This window comes from Cryptotermes secundus, unplaced genomic scaffold, assembly GCF_002891405.2.
Source record: "Cryptotermes secundus unplaced genomic scaffold, Csec_1.0 scaffold374, whole genome shotgun sequence".
Lineage (NCBI taxonomy): Eukaryota > Metazoa > Arthropoda > Insecta > Blattodea > Kalotermitidae > Cryptotermes > Cryptotermes secundus.
The window spans coordinates 551,722-568,548 of NW_019741302.1; the positions used below are offsets into that span (position 1 = coordinate 551,722).

At 37.4% G+C, this 16,827-nt stretch overlaps 1 protein-coding gene across 6 annotated transcripts in view; it reads right to left on the reverse strand.

The window, feature by feature from the left end:
- The window catches only part of LOC111872696 (protein polybromo-1), a 91,133-nt gene that overhangs the window by 64,806 nt on the left and 9,500 nt on the right, over nucleotides 1-16,827 (reverse strand). For 5 of the 6 annotated variants that reach the window (XM_023866831.2, XM_023866830.2, XM_023866829.2 and 2 more), the window contains exons 3-11: nucleotides 13,598-13,717; nucleotides 11,652-11,777; nucleotides 10,916-11,059; nucleotides 9,504-9,692; nucleotides 7,242-7,507; nucleotides 5,288-5,460; nucleotides 4,322-4,434; nucleotides 2,033-2,131; nucleotides 1,740-1,802 (exon numbers count right to left, since the gene is read on the reverse strand). In XM_023866831.2, coding sequence (XP_023722599.1) covers nucleotides 1,740-1,802; nucleotides 2,033-2,131; nucleotides 4,322-4,434; nucleotides 5,288-5,460; nucleotides 7,242-7,507; nucleotides 9,504-9,692; nucleotides 10,916-11,059; nucleotides 11,652-11,777; nucleotides 13,598-13,717 — 1,293 coding nt within the window. The remainder of the gene's footprint in view (nucleotides 1-1,739; nucleotides 1,803-2,032; nucleotides 2,132-4,321; nucleotides 4,435-5,287; nucleotides 5,461-7,241; nucleotides 7,508-9,503; nucleotides 9,693-10,915; nucleotides 11,060-11,651; nucleotides 11,778-13,597; nucleotides 13,718-16,827) is intronic. The other variant, XM_033754796.1, reaches the window with a different exon arrangement.

The window sequence follows — 16,827 nt, forward strand, 5'->3', positions numbered from 1 at the left end:
CAGATACGCATTCAGACTTCCAAATCCTCAGACCTCTTCAGCAACCTAGAACAATACCACTTGAGGACAAGCGTGGTCTAGAGGGCAGGAATGTTGAGACACTTTTCACAAAATTGTCTTAAGAACATTCAATATGTTTTGGGTTCCCTCATGCCAGACACTGTTTACCCAAAGAATCTCTTTTTTTTTTTTTAATTATTTAAATAATAGCATATTTACAGTCTACTCTCGATAATATGGAGTAATAAGTAAGTTTGTTTTAAGTAGGTGTATTTTGAGTAGAGAAGTCATCCACTGATGATACTCTGACAGGCCCTGTAGAGGAATGGTGATGGGTTTAATCTTCATCATCTGTGGGTTTTGGAACGTCAGACAGTCACTCTCCTCAACATTCTTACATTTGGTGGGTTGCTAATTTCTACAACTAGTCTGTTATTGTGTCCAAGTATGCTTTGATGGCAGAGTGTTGACCATCTATGTATTTCTTCTATGACAAATGGGATTTGCAGATCACTGTGGATAGTAAAGTTGGAGACATACCAAGGTGCTTTAGTTACTGAACGCACCTCTCCTTTTCACAGTAAATGTGGCTGCCTTTGGAGAACAGATTCTAAGAGAAGAGTAACAGCTGGCAGCCAGTTATATCTGATTTGGCAAGAAATGATGTGGATGTTCCTGGGACTGTCTCAGAGGATAGTCATGATCACTACGACTGCATAAGGCTTACTCTTGAATAGCTACAGAGTATGTGAACTCATACACTTTTACTGACATACAACTCTTTTGCTTTCAGCTGTGCAGAGGTGTCAACATTTCACCAGATGCTATTATTATATCAGCAACCATTATCTTCTTCCAGATGGAACAGCAGATGTGTGTGCTTCATACAATTCTGAGGCAGTTTTGGCTCATGTGAGATTTAGGATTATCATGGTGGTATCAACAAAAGATACTATCATCTGGGATATGACCATGTGTAGCTTGGCTGAAGTTTACTGCTTTCTTGGCTTATTCTTTGATCCTGAAGATGGAGGTGGGATGTTCCTCAGAAACAAAAGCAAACTTCTACAAGCATGCACTGTGTCACATTCCAGAAGATAGTACTCTTCTGCCTCATATTTAGCTGTTCTTGCACCAGTCTGGCAATATGATATGGTACAGAACAAGTTCCTGCTCTATACTGTCCATTCAGGGAAGCATGTCAAGTCATTCTTCGGACACGACACAACACATCACAAAAACTTAAGAACTTTTCCTGCCAAATTAGTATGATCAAGAAATATCTATGGTATTTCCCAGTGACACAACACTTTCTCTTGTCCTCTATAATGGCCCTAAATATCGTGGTGCACATTACATGTCAGGAGGTAATTAGAAAAATGAGATGAATACAAGAACCACAGTTGCTTGTATTTTATTTCATTTTGTTCATCATATAAGGCAGAATTGTTTTCTTTCCTTTATAAATAAATAGACGATCAAATAATCGTTATAATTAAATATTTAATAAAAAAATTTCTTAATTTCTCCTTCCTCAACCATTATGTCCAGGACATGCAGTACTTTGTAATTTGTTTGCTGAATCATGTGTGGCCAATATGAGGCACGTCAATTTCACAAAACTGTCCCCACAACCCAGAGTAAAAACTTTTTTATGGAAAAGTCAATTAGATTAACCTCTGTTCTACCATGGTTCTTTCAGCTAACCTAAATTATGTTTGTAAAAGTGAATAGGTTACCTGATCAAACTCAAGCAGTTCCTGCACCTTGGTCTGCATGATCTTCTGCAGCTTAACTGCATCCTGTACACAACACAATTATCAACTTATGGAAGATTCTCTTCTCTGCAACACCACAAATTTCATGTAGAATGGCACGTATATTTCATCTTGCATTGTATTCAAAACTGGGAAAAGCTCACAACTGCCAATGTGCAGACAAAACAAGTGGGTGGAAAAATATGTTTTGTTCGACATGAAACATCAGACAGTAGACTTTAGAGAAAATCAGTTCCTGCAGTGTGTATCCTTACCTTATAAAGACGCGAGTCTGGACGGTTATACTTCTTTGCATTCTCAAACATGATGTTCATGTCACCAGCTACTTCACTCACTGTGCCATAATCACCACGCTATAAAAAAGGTAAATTTAGTACTTTATATTATCATCATCATCATCATCTCATCTCTACTGAGACCTTCTACTTTAATATGTGACGGTTACACACAGCTAATCTAAAGATTTACACAATTAATACACAACTAACAAATAAATTGTGCAGCCAACCTTGCATAATGCCTAAACTCTTAATTTGTATTACTAAACAAATAAACCGAAAATAAGACATATTTTCTATTTAAATAATCATATTTTAGCACATACAATTTAGAAGCTATTGTAACGTGTTTCCTTACTGCATAAGCCATAGAGATCGTTCATTGGTTTATTGAACAATCTACAAATATTGGCTACAATTAATTATCACAATGTTACGGGTTTCCACAGTTTACAAACCCTACAACAAAATCTCTTAACACTATCTTCCAGAGTCTTCACGTATTAATAGCGCGGGAGCTATACAAGTCTCCTGAATTACACACTCCAAATATAATTGGCTATCACGAACTATCACTGATTCTCGCACACGCGTCTGTAGCTCGTAACTTGCGAACTGAGAACTCGTTGATAACACACTGACTCGTAGGCTTGCTCGGCACTAACTCGGAACTGTCTTCGGCGATGGCCATGTTACAACTGCCTCATAGCAGCTGTGCAGTTCCCTTATATAGCCGCAGTGGTGCCTGTTGCGTGCCACGTCACAGGAGTTGTTGACTGCTGCCTAGCAACCGCAATATCCCTTGGTGACGTCACCGCTGTTGACTCGCGCTGCATAGCTACCAGGTTGCGGGGACTCGGCTAACTTCGGCTCCGCTTGGCACGTCGCCGTGGGGGGGGGGAGGATGTTGACCTGCCTATTACCATTGCGCAACACGTCACACTATATTCTCTGTCAACTTAACTTTATAATTACTGACTACTCAATCTGATGATGTGATCCCCATGCCACAGGTCACGTTAGTTGCTGGCTTTCCACTGCAGAAGCTTGGGTCTGATCCCAAGTCAGGTGATGTGAGATTTGTGGTGGGCAAAATGGCACTGGCCAGGTTTCCCCCATGCACTTCAGTTTTTCCTGCCTATTTTCATTCCACCAACTGCTCCACATTCATTCTAATCCTGTCATTGATGCTACAAAGTCTTGGTACTGATGTCATTAAATAGCCAACTTAAAAAATAAATACACTATTGCTAATGAACTTAGATGTGTCAGAGCTAGTCGAAAACAATGTTTTAATCTCATGCAGGCAAATAAAGCTTGAAGTTTGTTGCACCCTCTATCTCACTTCCCAACTGTAGCACTTTGCTTTTCTATTATCTGATTCATGTTATCTATGCTATGAAATTGTTCTTGATTTTTCTTTTACCAAAATTACAACATGACATACTACAGTTAATTAAATTGTGTCCAGTACTCTTATTAGAAAAACTAAAACAGTGGCATTATTAGTATTACAACCAGTTAATTTAAAAGTAATAATAAATAATGAAATGATCCAACAAAGTTCAAAATTTAATTTCTTTGGATTCTCAAATTCATTTCTAGCTAAAAAAAACTACACAAGATTTCAAATTTTAACTACCCATGCAAAATGTTATACACACTGAAAGGGACAGCAAATATTGCTTTGTAGTAGTGAAACATGGACAACAACAGAGTCAAGATCTTGAGATTTGTTGCAAGCTATTCCTTCTCAAAAAAGAATAAATGGAGAATTTTAACTTAGTTGATAAAACACAGCTATACAGAAATCAATGGATGTTATACACAGACCACATGGAGAAACATATATATTCACATCTGACCAGGGAAAGCTGATTCTGATGAGAGCACTAGTGAAATGTCACCATTATAACTTAGGCTGCAGAGGAGTGAAAGAACAACACGGAAGAGGCTTATGTACAGTCCATTCATTCTTATCTAATTACATCACAAATTAACTATCAAAAGCTTGTCACCAAAACTTGGCAGTTAGATGCATTATACTAAGATGGATTTCGGATTACCATCCTGGAGGAAGATTTACTGCAAGACCAAGAAAGAGATGATCTCAATAAATTTTGACGCAACAGCAGGTCTGAACTTAACCCTTGATTGACAATGATGGTATCATATGCATACTGTCAGGAAATAAACCAACAGTCTGAGAAAACACTTTTACAGGCTCTTCAACTAATATACCATAAAGTAAGTCACTGCACTAACCTTGAGTTTATTCCTGATCTGTGATAATGACACAGGGTTCTTGATTTCTTTATAGTAATCTGGATAGTATCTCTTAGATGGCAGCTTCCAGAATGGTTCACTCAAGGGATGACCTGAGCAAAAAGTTTGAAGCTGTGAACAGTTTATAAAAGGTGCAAACTTGGTACACATATCTAAGATTCCTAAATCCACAGACTTCGAAATGTATCTTCTTCTTAGTTCTTCATAATTTCCTCCAGCACTACAGCTTTACTTCCAAATAGAATGGTGTACTACATTCAAAGCATGACATAACACATTTTGTTAATCCTCTTCTAGAAAGTGATGCTTACCAAGGTTAAGATGGGAAGAATGTGTGTGGCAGGACATAAGAATTTCGGGTGTAAAGAACTAGAGGAATGTAGCATCGAATAGAGAAGAATGGCGAGCAATCCTGAGGAAGGCCAGGGCTCACAAAGGGCTGTCGTGCCAGTGATGATGATGATGATGATGATGAAAGTGATGCTTCTTTAATGACAGTATCAGTAACTATGTAGCAGATCTTATAGTGAATTACGAACTGAAAAAGATGTGGAAGGAAGCAGTTATGGCAAATTTATGATCCTATCCTGACATCTGCCTGGAGGGGCTGAGGATAACTACAAAAGAAACCTGTTCTAACAGTTGGCATTCTGGCAAACAGTCAAACTAGGAGCCTTCCAAATATACATTATAGGCATTATCACTTCAGCCAACTTGCTTGATCCAGAAAGCACTATTTTATGCATTCTGTACATTCTCACTCCCACCACCCACACCAGACGACACGGTGAGAAGTGTGATTAATATGTATGAAATACTGCATTTAATTCTCAAATGCTCTACCAAAGAGTTTCTTAAAATACTGTCTGTAAATGTCATATGTTAAAAGTTAAAAATTGTGTCAGTCCTTTTATATGAAGTATGGAAAGTATAACCTCATTGTACCTTGGTTATTGGTGGTAGTTTTTATTGTTTCAAAGAGTTGCCACCGAGGGTTATCTACATCTTCAAGGGCTGTATCTTCATCCATAGGCCCACCATCATCTGACTCTTCTTCTTCATCACGCAAAGCTGCCGTAATGGCTGACAGGGACTGTACTCCTCGCATTCGTTTGTTCCTGTAAGATTCCCAATTTTCTTATATTTATGAGGGAATTGTGTCCAGCACATGTAAATAACTGCAAGAGACGGCAATTTTATGCTGGACCGGATATAACTGTCTGAAAAAAAAACCCAGTGTCCCCCTAAATTTGACATCACTACTTCTACCTGATAGTTTCAGGGGACACCTGATTAATAACATTCAGGGCTCCACAGAATGATGAAAAGAATTAGTTGTCATTTCATGTGGCCCAACATCAGAATTAAAACCACTGGATGTGCCATTCAGCAATCAGAAGGAAACCCATCTGTTGGTTTTATGCACAGTGGATGGCAACCGCCAACTCATGTAGATGCACACAGGAGCAATCCAATGGTCGTCATTGGTATGAATATACATACAACTGGCACCTCAGAAGCCAGGGGTTGTTTTCGGCAGAAATCACTGCCAGGAGTTTTAAGAGAACTGGAATGTTAATGTTTTAGATGGGTCTGAGCACTACCATCCATTTCTGGTGAGAATATGACAACAAAGACAATGGACCCAGTTCTGTTACTGATAACGGAGACAATAACTTCATGTGAGTCGGTATGGCATATCTTTCCTTCGTAAAAATGTTTGGAAACTATGTAGGAAAGAAATGGTACCTTATTCTCACAAAACTCATCTCTTTCTCTACACTACACAGCCAGTTTTCTTAACTTCAATCTAATATGCAAAATTATATTCTGAAAAGCATTATTGGCATATTTATGCACCATAACTTTTCAACATCTTTGCCTAAAATGGTAAGTTACATGAGTAAACATAATAAAACTCTCTTAGTACTTGAAGCTATTTACTACTCCACAGAGACAAAAATCAGCACTCAACACATCAGTGACCATAGATTGAAACAAACACCAGTGAATACACGAACACTTCTATTTATAGATTATTTGGGGAACAGTGGATTGGACCATTACATTTCAAGGGCTACAACAAAGACTAGAAAACACAAAAAAAAGCTTAGTGAAACAGAAAACCTGACCAATTACAATACTCATAAAATAATTTAAAATTAAAAGGGGAGGGGAACTATCTTACATCTGGATAAATTAAGTGTCCAATGAACTCTGTGTGAAATCAAAACATGTAACAAACTGCACTCTGTAGATACCAATCATTCTACTGGTCATCAAACAAGACGACAAATATCTTTCCAACAGAATACAGCAAACCTTGTTCAATGACAGCAAACCATAGAAAAAGCAATTAAGCAAAAAAGAAAGTTGCAACAAACTTAGAAGATGTACAGCTTACTGCAAGTCATTAAGCATTACTGATATCTATTACTGAAACTGATGTAACAGGCAACACTTATGTCATTATGAGAAGCTCTCAAGGCACATCATCCTTGTTATCATTAATTCTGATGTCATAGGAAGTTTTTGTTCCTATCTCTTGTATTGTGGCCATTTCTATGTCCCATTGGGTGTGCCACTCTCTTAGTTGTGTGTATCTAGTGTTACTTTGTGTTCCCTTGTACAGGGAATTAAATATGATTTAGTGTTTTTAAAATTTAAATTGATATTGTTGAATTACAGAAGGAAAACAAGACTATAAATGATGCAAACCTTCAGTGAACTAAATATAATGATAAAATTATTTATCACATGTAACCTTTTCAATTTTACAAATATGAGATTACTGTTAATGTCCTAATGATTACTGTTATTGAAATTTGTATTTAGAGGCAGGGGGAATGTCATTCTCCAGTATTTTGACTATGGAAGTGTAGCAGAATACTCTCCTCACCTTATCCGTTCACTGCTTTTGCCAGTACCAGGCTGGTACTTGCCATGTTCCACTTCAATTTTCTTACTTGAAATTACTTTGCGTAAAGTCTTGGCATCTTTGTAGATCTGAGAACCAGGTTCATTGAAAAGACAAGCATTGCGAGTCATCTGTAACAAATCCTTTTCTAGCTCTCCCAGGTTTGAGTACTGGTTCTGCTGAATTTTAGTTGCTATCATTTTCAGATCCACAGGGTTGTCTATCACATCATAGTATTCAGGGTATCGCTATATTAGAATAAAATAATAAATAGTCTCAATATCAACAGACTCCTTATTATAATTATTAATATATACAAAAAAGTAACTTCTTCAACAAAGACATATGTAAGTTGATTCAAACCAATTTATGAACATAACAAAAGTTTCCAAAGTAAAAGATTGTTTCTAACAATACCTTCTCCTTCATACTGACAGCACAAAGCTCTGTCTGCCCTGTTTTATCTTAGTTCAGAATACACTGTTTACAAATGGAAACTATGGGACCACCACCATTATCACATTCTTTCTACACTTATTCACTGATGATTAGTTCACAGACAAATACTAACAAAGTATGAGATAAAATCTGTGCACAGATGACCACTTATATCTCAACTCATATGGACCTTCATTCCAAATGACACTGAATAAATATGAAATTAAATTAATGCTACAAATATTTTTTAATTATTATCTGACCCAAAGCAAAATGCACACTTTATACTCACAATCTTGTATTAGATCAACTGAAATCAACACATGCTATTAGTGAAAATGATAAATACACTGAACTCTATTGCAATTTACAACATAAAATAACTCTTTGACCCATGTCAAGCAATGTTAATAAACTAAGGAAAATCTGTAGCAGAAAATTACACACTATTATATTTTTGGAGGAAACTGAATTCAATGAAACAATATACCAGAAACAAGATCCTGTAGATTTCCCTGCAGAAATAAGGAAATAAGTCATTTTTACTTTAATTGTGATCTTTTATTGACTCCAGATATACTACTGCAGAAGCTTTTCATATCTAGGAAATAAGAAAAATGAGCAGCAATGGGGGCAGTGTCCTGATTAAAGGAGGCTACCTCTCATTTCAATGTTTCATTAATCAACGGAATATCACAATCAGCACAATAATGTAAGGACTTATAAATGTCATAACCACCACTTATCGTAACAAGCACTCAGCTAACATATGAGCAAAAATATGCTGTATTACACACAATAGTTTTTATGTAGCAATAAATTACAATAAATATGCAGCTGGAAGAGTTGTACTGGCACAACAACTGATCTATTTTTGGTAATGCTTGATGACTTGAACAATGTATTAGTATCAGTACTTATTCAGTATTTCAGACATCCACAAAATGGATACAGAACTTGTGCTCACTCTGTACATACAGACCAATTACAAAAGTTGTTTACATGGAACATTACAACAGTATAAAATATAAATAGTTAAGGCCTTAGATTAGTCAGAAACATGTCATTTAAGAAGAGTCATATTAAATAAGAAATCCACAATAAACAAATAGTTATGAGTTACAAATAGTAAATATGAGATACTTAAAAACAGTTCTGTTGTGTGCGTGTGTGTATACATATGTATATAAATCAAGAGAGAAATCATTTGAGTCTACCCTCTATATGCATTACTAAAAAATATTTTGTGTGAACTAAAAGTTTACCTTTAATTATTTTAGACTGTTCCAGGCCACACACTCTCTTATGACCCGTTATGATTTTAGAAACTTGTTAAGTCAGTAAGACTGTGCAAAATACAGAAAACAGTAAATTCTGAAAATGTTAAGTCACGGTGTCACTGCAATACAATATGTCACCTGGTTAATGACATTTGTGTCAGGAGAAAACAGAAAAGAACAGGCATAAACACTCCTATACAAAGAAACTCTGTTCAAGTTTCCATTTAAAACACTTCCTGTTTTAACAGATTTACATTAAAGCGCCATTCTGTAGGTCCAAGATGTTAATTTTTAGTTACAACTGTTCAACCTTACAAAATAATTGGAAGAATGTTGTATATCTCACTTCTGCAACTTTAGATGCAACAAACTGTAAGCATATTTTTATTATTACTGTGACAGAATTAAACGCACCATAAAATATGCCATTCTCATATTTGTGACCCCTGGTAAAGCAAGTACTGTATGTATCAAGTCAAGTGCAACATGTCCACAATATTATCCCTGTGTTTACCACCTCCCTTACCTTCTTGGAGGGCAGCAGTTGGAACACGGTGTGAAGTGGGCGGTTGTCCTGATCTGTTGCCATCATCACTGCTGTGAACAAATCCTCATACATGTTGGCTTCCTCATCTGGATTAGTTGAACTTTCTGATGTATCCTCTGCTGCTTCAGAGTCCTGCTTTCTGGCCTCTGCAGCTGCAGCTCTACGTGCCTGTAACAGTTTACCAGTTTCTAATTGCTTCTCTTTAACTGTTACATAAAACTATTGGTATTGTATGAGAGTACAGCAATCCCCCACCAATCATGAATGTTACAATACAACCACAATATAATGAGTATGGTTCATGCCAGTAACTTCATTATAACGAGAAGAAAATGACATTGGCACATTCAACACATTAATGTTATATATATGGAAAATTCTCATATAGAATGAAGGTATTCTTTCTGATTATTTCATCATAATGAGTGATTCCTAGACAGCCACAACTTTTCACTGCAACTTTCTGCACAATCTGTAATTGCAGGTTTGCTCCCACACTACTTACAAATGTCAGTCTGTAAAAGAGCCATTAAAATCTGCCCTGCATGAATCCTGTTTAGGACAGAAAAGATAACATTCCAAGAGCTGACAATCATATGTAAGAACAGAAATCCTTTCCTATGTTGAGGCACAAGTATTTAACCTGCACAGCCAGTTAATCTAAAAACATCAGCCAATGGCTGTTGTCACAAGAGATTATCTAAGTGTGACATGCTTGCCAACTTCTTGGTTTAGGTAATGTGAAACATGCTGAGCAGTAATTTACTTGAACCAAACCCAAACGAACCCAAAGACAGAAAAATATGGTCATGGGACTGAAAACCATGAATAATTATGCCAGTGAAGACCAGCAGCAATTTACCAGACCACACTGAAACAGGAGCTATTGAGAAACCAATCAAGCTTGGGAGTGTTAGGCAGAGCGCAGATCACTGGGGTGTCATTACCAAACAACAAGAATGTTACGATATATCAGACTGGAAAAACTTGGAATGTGCTGTAGTTATTTGTAGATGGTGAAATCATAATAAAAGTGTTGCAGCTGTATGTACCTAAGAGTAACAGATAGCCAGTAAATTTAATTATCAATCTGAGCCCTGTGCCTAGTCATTAACATGTGACAATATTTTGGTTGACATCTTGAGAACATCTACACCAGTGATGACATTTAAATTATTTATCAGCCAGAGTGTGCAAAGTTGCCTGTTCGTCTTTTGTGTCCTCCTATAAATGCCAAGCACTAAACCTGGCAACTCTAATTATGCCTACAGGGCCAAAATTACCTCAAAACTGGTGGTAAGAAGTTGCAGGATAGATTACGTTACTGTGCCCACAAGTCGGACTCTGTGTAAAGGTTTAACACACTCCTCTTTAATTAGCTTATAACTCACCAATTTACCAACTTTGAGTATTATCTTGCCCTTGTGCTCCTGGCCTGCATCCTCTCCAGGTCGCTGGTCCTCAAGAAGCTTGTTCTTGGTGGAAACAAATAAGTCCCATAGCTCACAAGCATCCCGATACTCTTGAGATGTTCTCTACAAAGCCCAAGAAACCATTATACCAGATAATTAGCACTTACACAACTATTTACATAAAAGCTACCATGAAGTTAAACTTTGAAACCTAAAATAAATAGAAAAAAACAAGCCCAAAATTCATAGCTGATTCAGTAATTTGTGTTTATCCATATATAGAGACAAATACTAAAACTAAACAGTTCATAACTGTATCTCTGCTCTGGAAAAACTCTTGAAATGGTACTCTATGGGTACACAAGTGTCAGTACATGTATGCAACAAGAGATGTCAATTTTTCCAGAAACTGTATAATGGTGCTTTTTTATACATTTTTCTTAGTATGCAAAACCAGAACTCCACAATTTTTAACGAAAATAAGAAGTGCAAAATACTCATGTTATTAGTCAAGCAAATATGGTTCATAAATAGAGGGTTAGAGAATAATGCTAACATGACCACTTATCACCACAGCATACTGCATCAAGAGGTTATGAGGTGAACAGCCAGTCTCTAAATAGCAAACTGTACATCTCCCAGAATAATCCCCAAACAGGTTTAATTTGAACAAACTGTATATAAAGAAAGTCAACAATGGACTGGAAGCAATTACCTTGTAAAATGCCTTAGCATTGTTAACCATTAATTGGACATCAGTTGTGAGTTCATCCACATCTTCATATTCATCAGTTTTCAGTTTCTGCTGCAGTTTCAGTAGGTCAATGGGATTTGTTACAACCTGGTAACACAAGTTACAAACACTGGTTAAAACACAGTGAAAACACCAACTTACACTTTTCTTGGGATTAGGCAAAAGAAAACTACAACTGTGGAACATTTTAAGTCCATGAAAATGTATTCAATTAACACACGCATGCATGCACACACACATATTCAGTACATGAGACTATGTACACTGTGGCACAACAGAAAAGGGTTTCCAATCAAAACAGGACTAACACAATGTGTCTCTTCTCAAACATGCTGACCCATCATATCTGTTCAACTTCTAGGATTCACATTTGATCAGTACATCCTCCCAAGCGTGTAAATTCTGTAAGATTTGCAATTCCCCAAGAGATGAAAGTAATACACACTCATTAAAATCAATCCATACAGTCTGCATTACTTTTCTGTGAAGTGTGCTCATGAACTGCCTTGTTGAAAACATGTGTAAGATTTTTTCTGTTTAAATTAATTTTTCAATGAAAGGATCCAAAATATCATTCACATTCAGCTGTGAATTATGTCATGGAAGAATTTAGGGCCTACAGTTCTTCCAGTGTTTACAACACACAACATACTAACTTCCTGGTTATGTAATGAGATTTGAGAGAAAAAAAAAATATGTGGATTTTCAATATCTTAATTATGTCGGTTCTATGAGTTAATCACTGCAATGAAACCAGACTCCATATGACATAAAGAAGCTTAATCAAACAAAAACCACACAAATATGCCTAAGAAAACAAAACTGCAAAAGCTAATTTCTGAAACTGGATCTGCAGGTTGAAAAGGGTTCTGTCAAAAATTTTAGGGTTTTCATGGTCCTATGAACAGACATTTTCCAGACACTGGTTTCTTTAGGCAATTAACACAACAAATTTTTTCAAAACTTCTGAGATATATTTGTCATCTATATTTTGCCATGAACACAAATAAATGCCCACAGTTGACCAGACAAAAGAACAAACATTAAAATGTGAAAATTCACTGTGTATTTGTTATAAAATCCGCAGTCTTTTACAAATTTTCCTACATTCCCCTCAAGTTATTACTCTTATTTATTTATCTGTATTTACTTATCTATTGTTTACTTACTCAGTGGATTAATTTACTATTTCATTTATTTCACACAAATAACCACTAATCACTCATACAATAATTCTTTAGTGCAGAATTATATATTTCCAAAAAAAAGAAAATTAGAATGCTGCATGGGTGGACATGCAAAGGCAAATGAAGACACATAGCAAACGTGACATAATCCTTTACTCTATCAACAGCAACTAAATCCCTGAGGAAACGGTTTAATGAGTGATAGGAGAAAATACAAAAATCCTAATGCGACCTGCCACATATCCCTAATTATGAGGGTTGTTCAAATGACACACATTTGGAGACTGTTATCAGTGAAGGAAGAGAGACATTAAAAATAGTCCCCGTGGGTGAAGAGGCAGGCATCCCACTGACACGCCGGCTGATGGATCCACTATGCAAAGAATTCCATCAGCTGCAGCCGGAACCACTGCACCAGGCTGCCTCGCCATCTTCATCTTATTCAAATCTCTGGCACCTTCATTCTTTTTCTAGGGGTGCTGAACATGGTCTAACATCAAACTTCTCTCATTTGAACAGCCCTCATAAACAGCTACCAGATCCAGATTAAGTACACACACTGTCACAAATTCAACAGCACACTTCAGAAGTTACAAAAAATCAAAATCAAGGTAAGAGCATTAAGTGTCAATGCAAATAAGTCTCACCCTATTGAATTTTAAAAAGAACAAAAGAAATATTTTAACATATGACTACTTTATGAATTTAAAAACAATTCACCTCATAATACCCTGGTTCTTGACGACGTTTTGGAACACGTATAAAAGCATCGCAAAGAAGAGTTCCATCTTCCTTCTTGTGGTTGCGAATTGTATCATACAGCTGATGGCACAACTCTGCCTGAAAATGGTAACATATTATGAATTTAAAAAACCATACCTGTGGTTGCCTATTTTAAAATATTTACCCTTCATTATCTCCCTTCTCCTAATCAATGTACAGCTGAGCTTTAACATGGCCAGGTCACATTACATCAGTTCTTCTGTGAAGATATCTCAAACTTCAGAATGATTAATTAATTAGTCTCATAGTGGCCTCCGTAGTCTAGGGGTAACGTTCCCACCTCATGACTCAAGGTACGCGGGTTCAAACCCAGCAGAGGTCGTGGAATTTTTAAGGGCGGAAAAATTCAGGGAACAAGTCCTCCGGGAGGGACTTTAAGCCATGGGTCCCGTGTCGTAGCTTTACGGCACGTAAAAGAACCTCGTGTCCCAAGGGGACCACTGAGTGAAATTCAGGACATTTTCCACCCAACAGTAGTCTCTAACGCCTCTGGTAGATGGGGGAAGCATCAAGAGATACCGCTAAGCCAGTAGAGGCCGAACTCACTGGCTGAGTCGGGGCTGATGGCATGCACCAGTATCGGTAGGGTATAGAGACTGGTAGAATATCACAGGGGGACGTACAATAGACCACTGGTCATGGTGCATGGGGAAACCCACCCCCTCCAATAATACTAATACTAGTTAATTAGTCTCATGAAATAATTCTGTTCATTTTAAAATAAAATTGCAAGATACTGCATTCAAACTTTAAAAAGTCTATAATGAATAATCTCTGCATTTCATACTACTGTATTTCTGGATATTCTGCATCATCCGGGGATAAATACTAGCTCTGTCAATTGTGACAAACTGAGTAGGTTCAACCAGAAGATGGAGACAGAATCCAGTCTCCGAAATCTTGTGTTTTACATGAAAACCGGATGGTGTTTCAAATAAAAACAGGACATGGATAATGTCCAGAAACATAACAATTGTATTAATATACCACTGTCACAAACTCTTATATCTTATCTGAATTTCATGTTGCGCACTACTTTATATTTCTTTATGCTTTATTTATCAACAGTATCAGAGTGTCTTCAAACAGCTCTGTACATGGTCCAACGATGGTGTGAAAGAATAAGCCTTTCCATCAATCCCAATAAGATGGTAATTATACCATTTACCAGGAAGAGAAATATAAAGGGCCTTATGGAACCGACCCTCTTCAATAAGACGATTCAGCTCTCCAGCGATGTCAAGTACCTTGGTCTAGTATTAGATAAGGGACTGACATGGAAAAAGCAGCCGGCTAAGGTCATCAATAAAGCCTATAAGGCTTTTTGGACATGCAGAAGCATGTTTGGTAAAACTTGGGGACTGCAACCGCACATTGTGCATTGGATATACAATGCGGTTGTAAGGCCCATAATTACATACAGCGCCACAGTATGGTGGCCCAGAGTTAAATTCAAGACAAGCAAGGCAGAACTTAGCAAATTGCAAAGGTTGGCTTGCTTGGGTATCACAGGAACAATTCAAACATCTCCAACAGCTGTACTGGAGACACTCCTTGGACTCTCCCCACTGCATATACAGTTGCAGACAGAGACCAGGGCAGGTATCTACTGTCTCCAGTGCAATGATGAACGGAAACCTAAATCCGATAGTTTCAGACATGCATACATAACTCAGGACATGAAAAAAGAACCCGTATTACAAATGGGGTCTGACAAAATGATACTGAGACATGTATATGAAAAACCATTCAGTCAGATTTCCTGACAAGAGTGAATGGGAAGATGGGTTTCGGCCCGATAGAAAATGGGGACTGATCTGGTATACAGATGGTCCCAAGATAAATAAGGGCACTGGAGCTGGTGTGTTCTGCTATGGCACAAGGTGGAAACTTAGTTTCAGCCTTGGACAGTACACGACTGTATTCCAGGCAGAAGTATATGCCATTAAGGCATGTATTATGGAGAATCTAGATAGGAACTACAGAAATAGGAACATCTACATTCTATCTGACAGGCAAGCTGCAATTAAAGCACTTGACAAACATCAGATCAACTCAAAATTTGTCTGGGATTGCCACCAAACTCTCATGGAACTGGCCAAACATAACAGGGTACAACTGATATGGGTGCCAGGGCATGAAGGTATTGCTGGAAACGAAACAGCAGACCAATTAGCTAAGACTGGAGCTGAACATCCGTTCACAGGACCTGAACCAGCCTGTGACATCTCTATAGGAGCTGCCAGACAGGCAATCAGGGACTGGACAAATATGAATCACAATAAATACTGGGGATCCTTAACTAGACTCAGGCAAGCAAAGGGACTCATACAAGGACCCTCTACTAAATGAGCGAAGGAACTGTTGAATAATGTTATATTTTAGCGTCCTGCTGCACTGATTTATGTCCATGATTTATTCTGACCGTCTTACAGTGCATACATTTATTCACCTCACTCTTCTCTCTTGCACTACATGTTTCAGCACTAAAGTGCCATCTTCAGCTGCTTTTCTATGTACGTTGAACTACTTCATTGCATGCCCTGTTGTCTTTATACTACATACGTACATAGAAAAGCAGCTGAAGATGGCACTTTAGTGCTGAAACATGTAGTGCAAGAGAGAAGAGTGAGGTGAATAAATGTATGCACTGTAAGACGGTCAGAATAAATCATGAACTGTTGAAGTTAAACAGGAACCATCTACGATGGGTGGTAGGACTACTTATCAGACACTGTCATCTCAAAGGACACCTCTTTAAATTGGGACTAAGTAACAGTCCAACTTTGGAGAGGTGTCAAGAAGAAAACGAAACAGCCACACATGTTATATTTTAGCATCCTGTTGCACTGATTTAAGCCCATGATTTATTTAAACCGTCTTGCAGTGCATACACTCATTTATCTCCTTCTCTCCCTCGCACTACATGTTTCGGCATAATAATGCCATCTTCAGGTGCTTACTTATCCACGCCAAACTAGTTCATTGCATGCCTTGTTCTCATATTAAAATAACTAAAATATGTATCTATCATATACATTGTCAAACGTTAAAAATATTAAAATTGTTCAGGATACCACATCACTACGTCGCACCTCACTACGCCAGTCACGCCCATTCTCCTCTGTTGGAGCACTCCTTCACTATCATGTGTGTGTTGTGCTTTT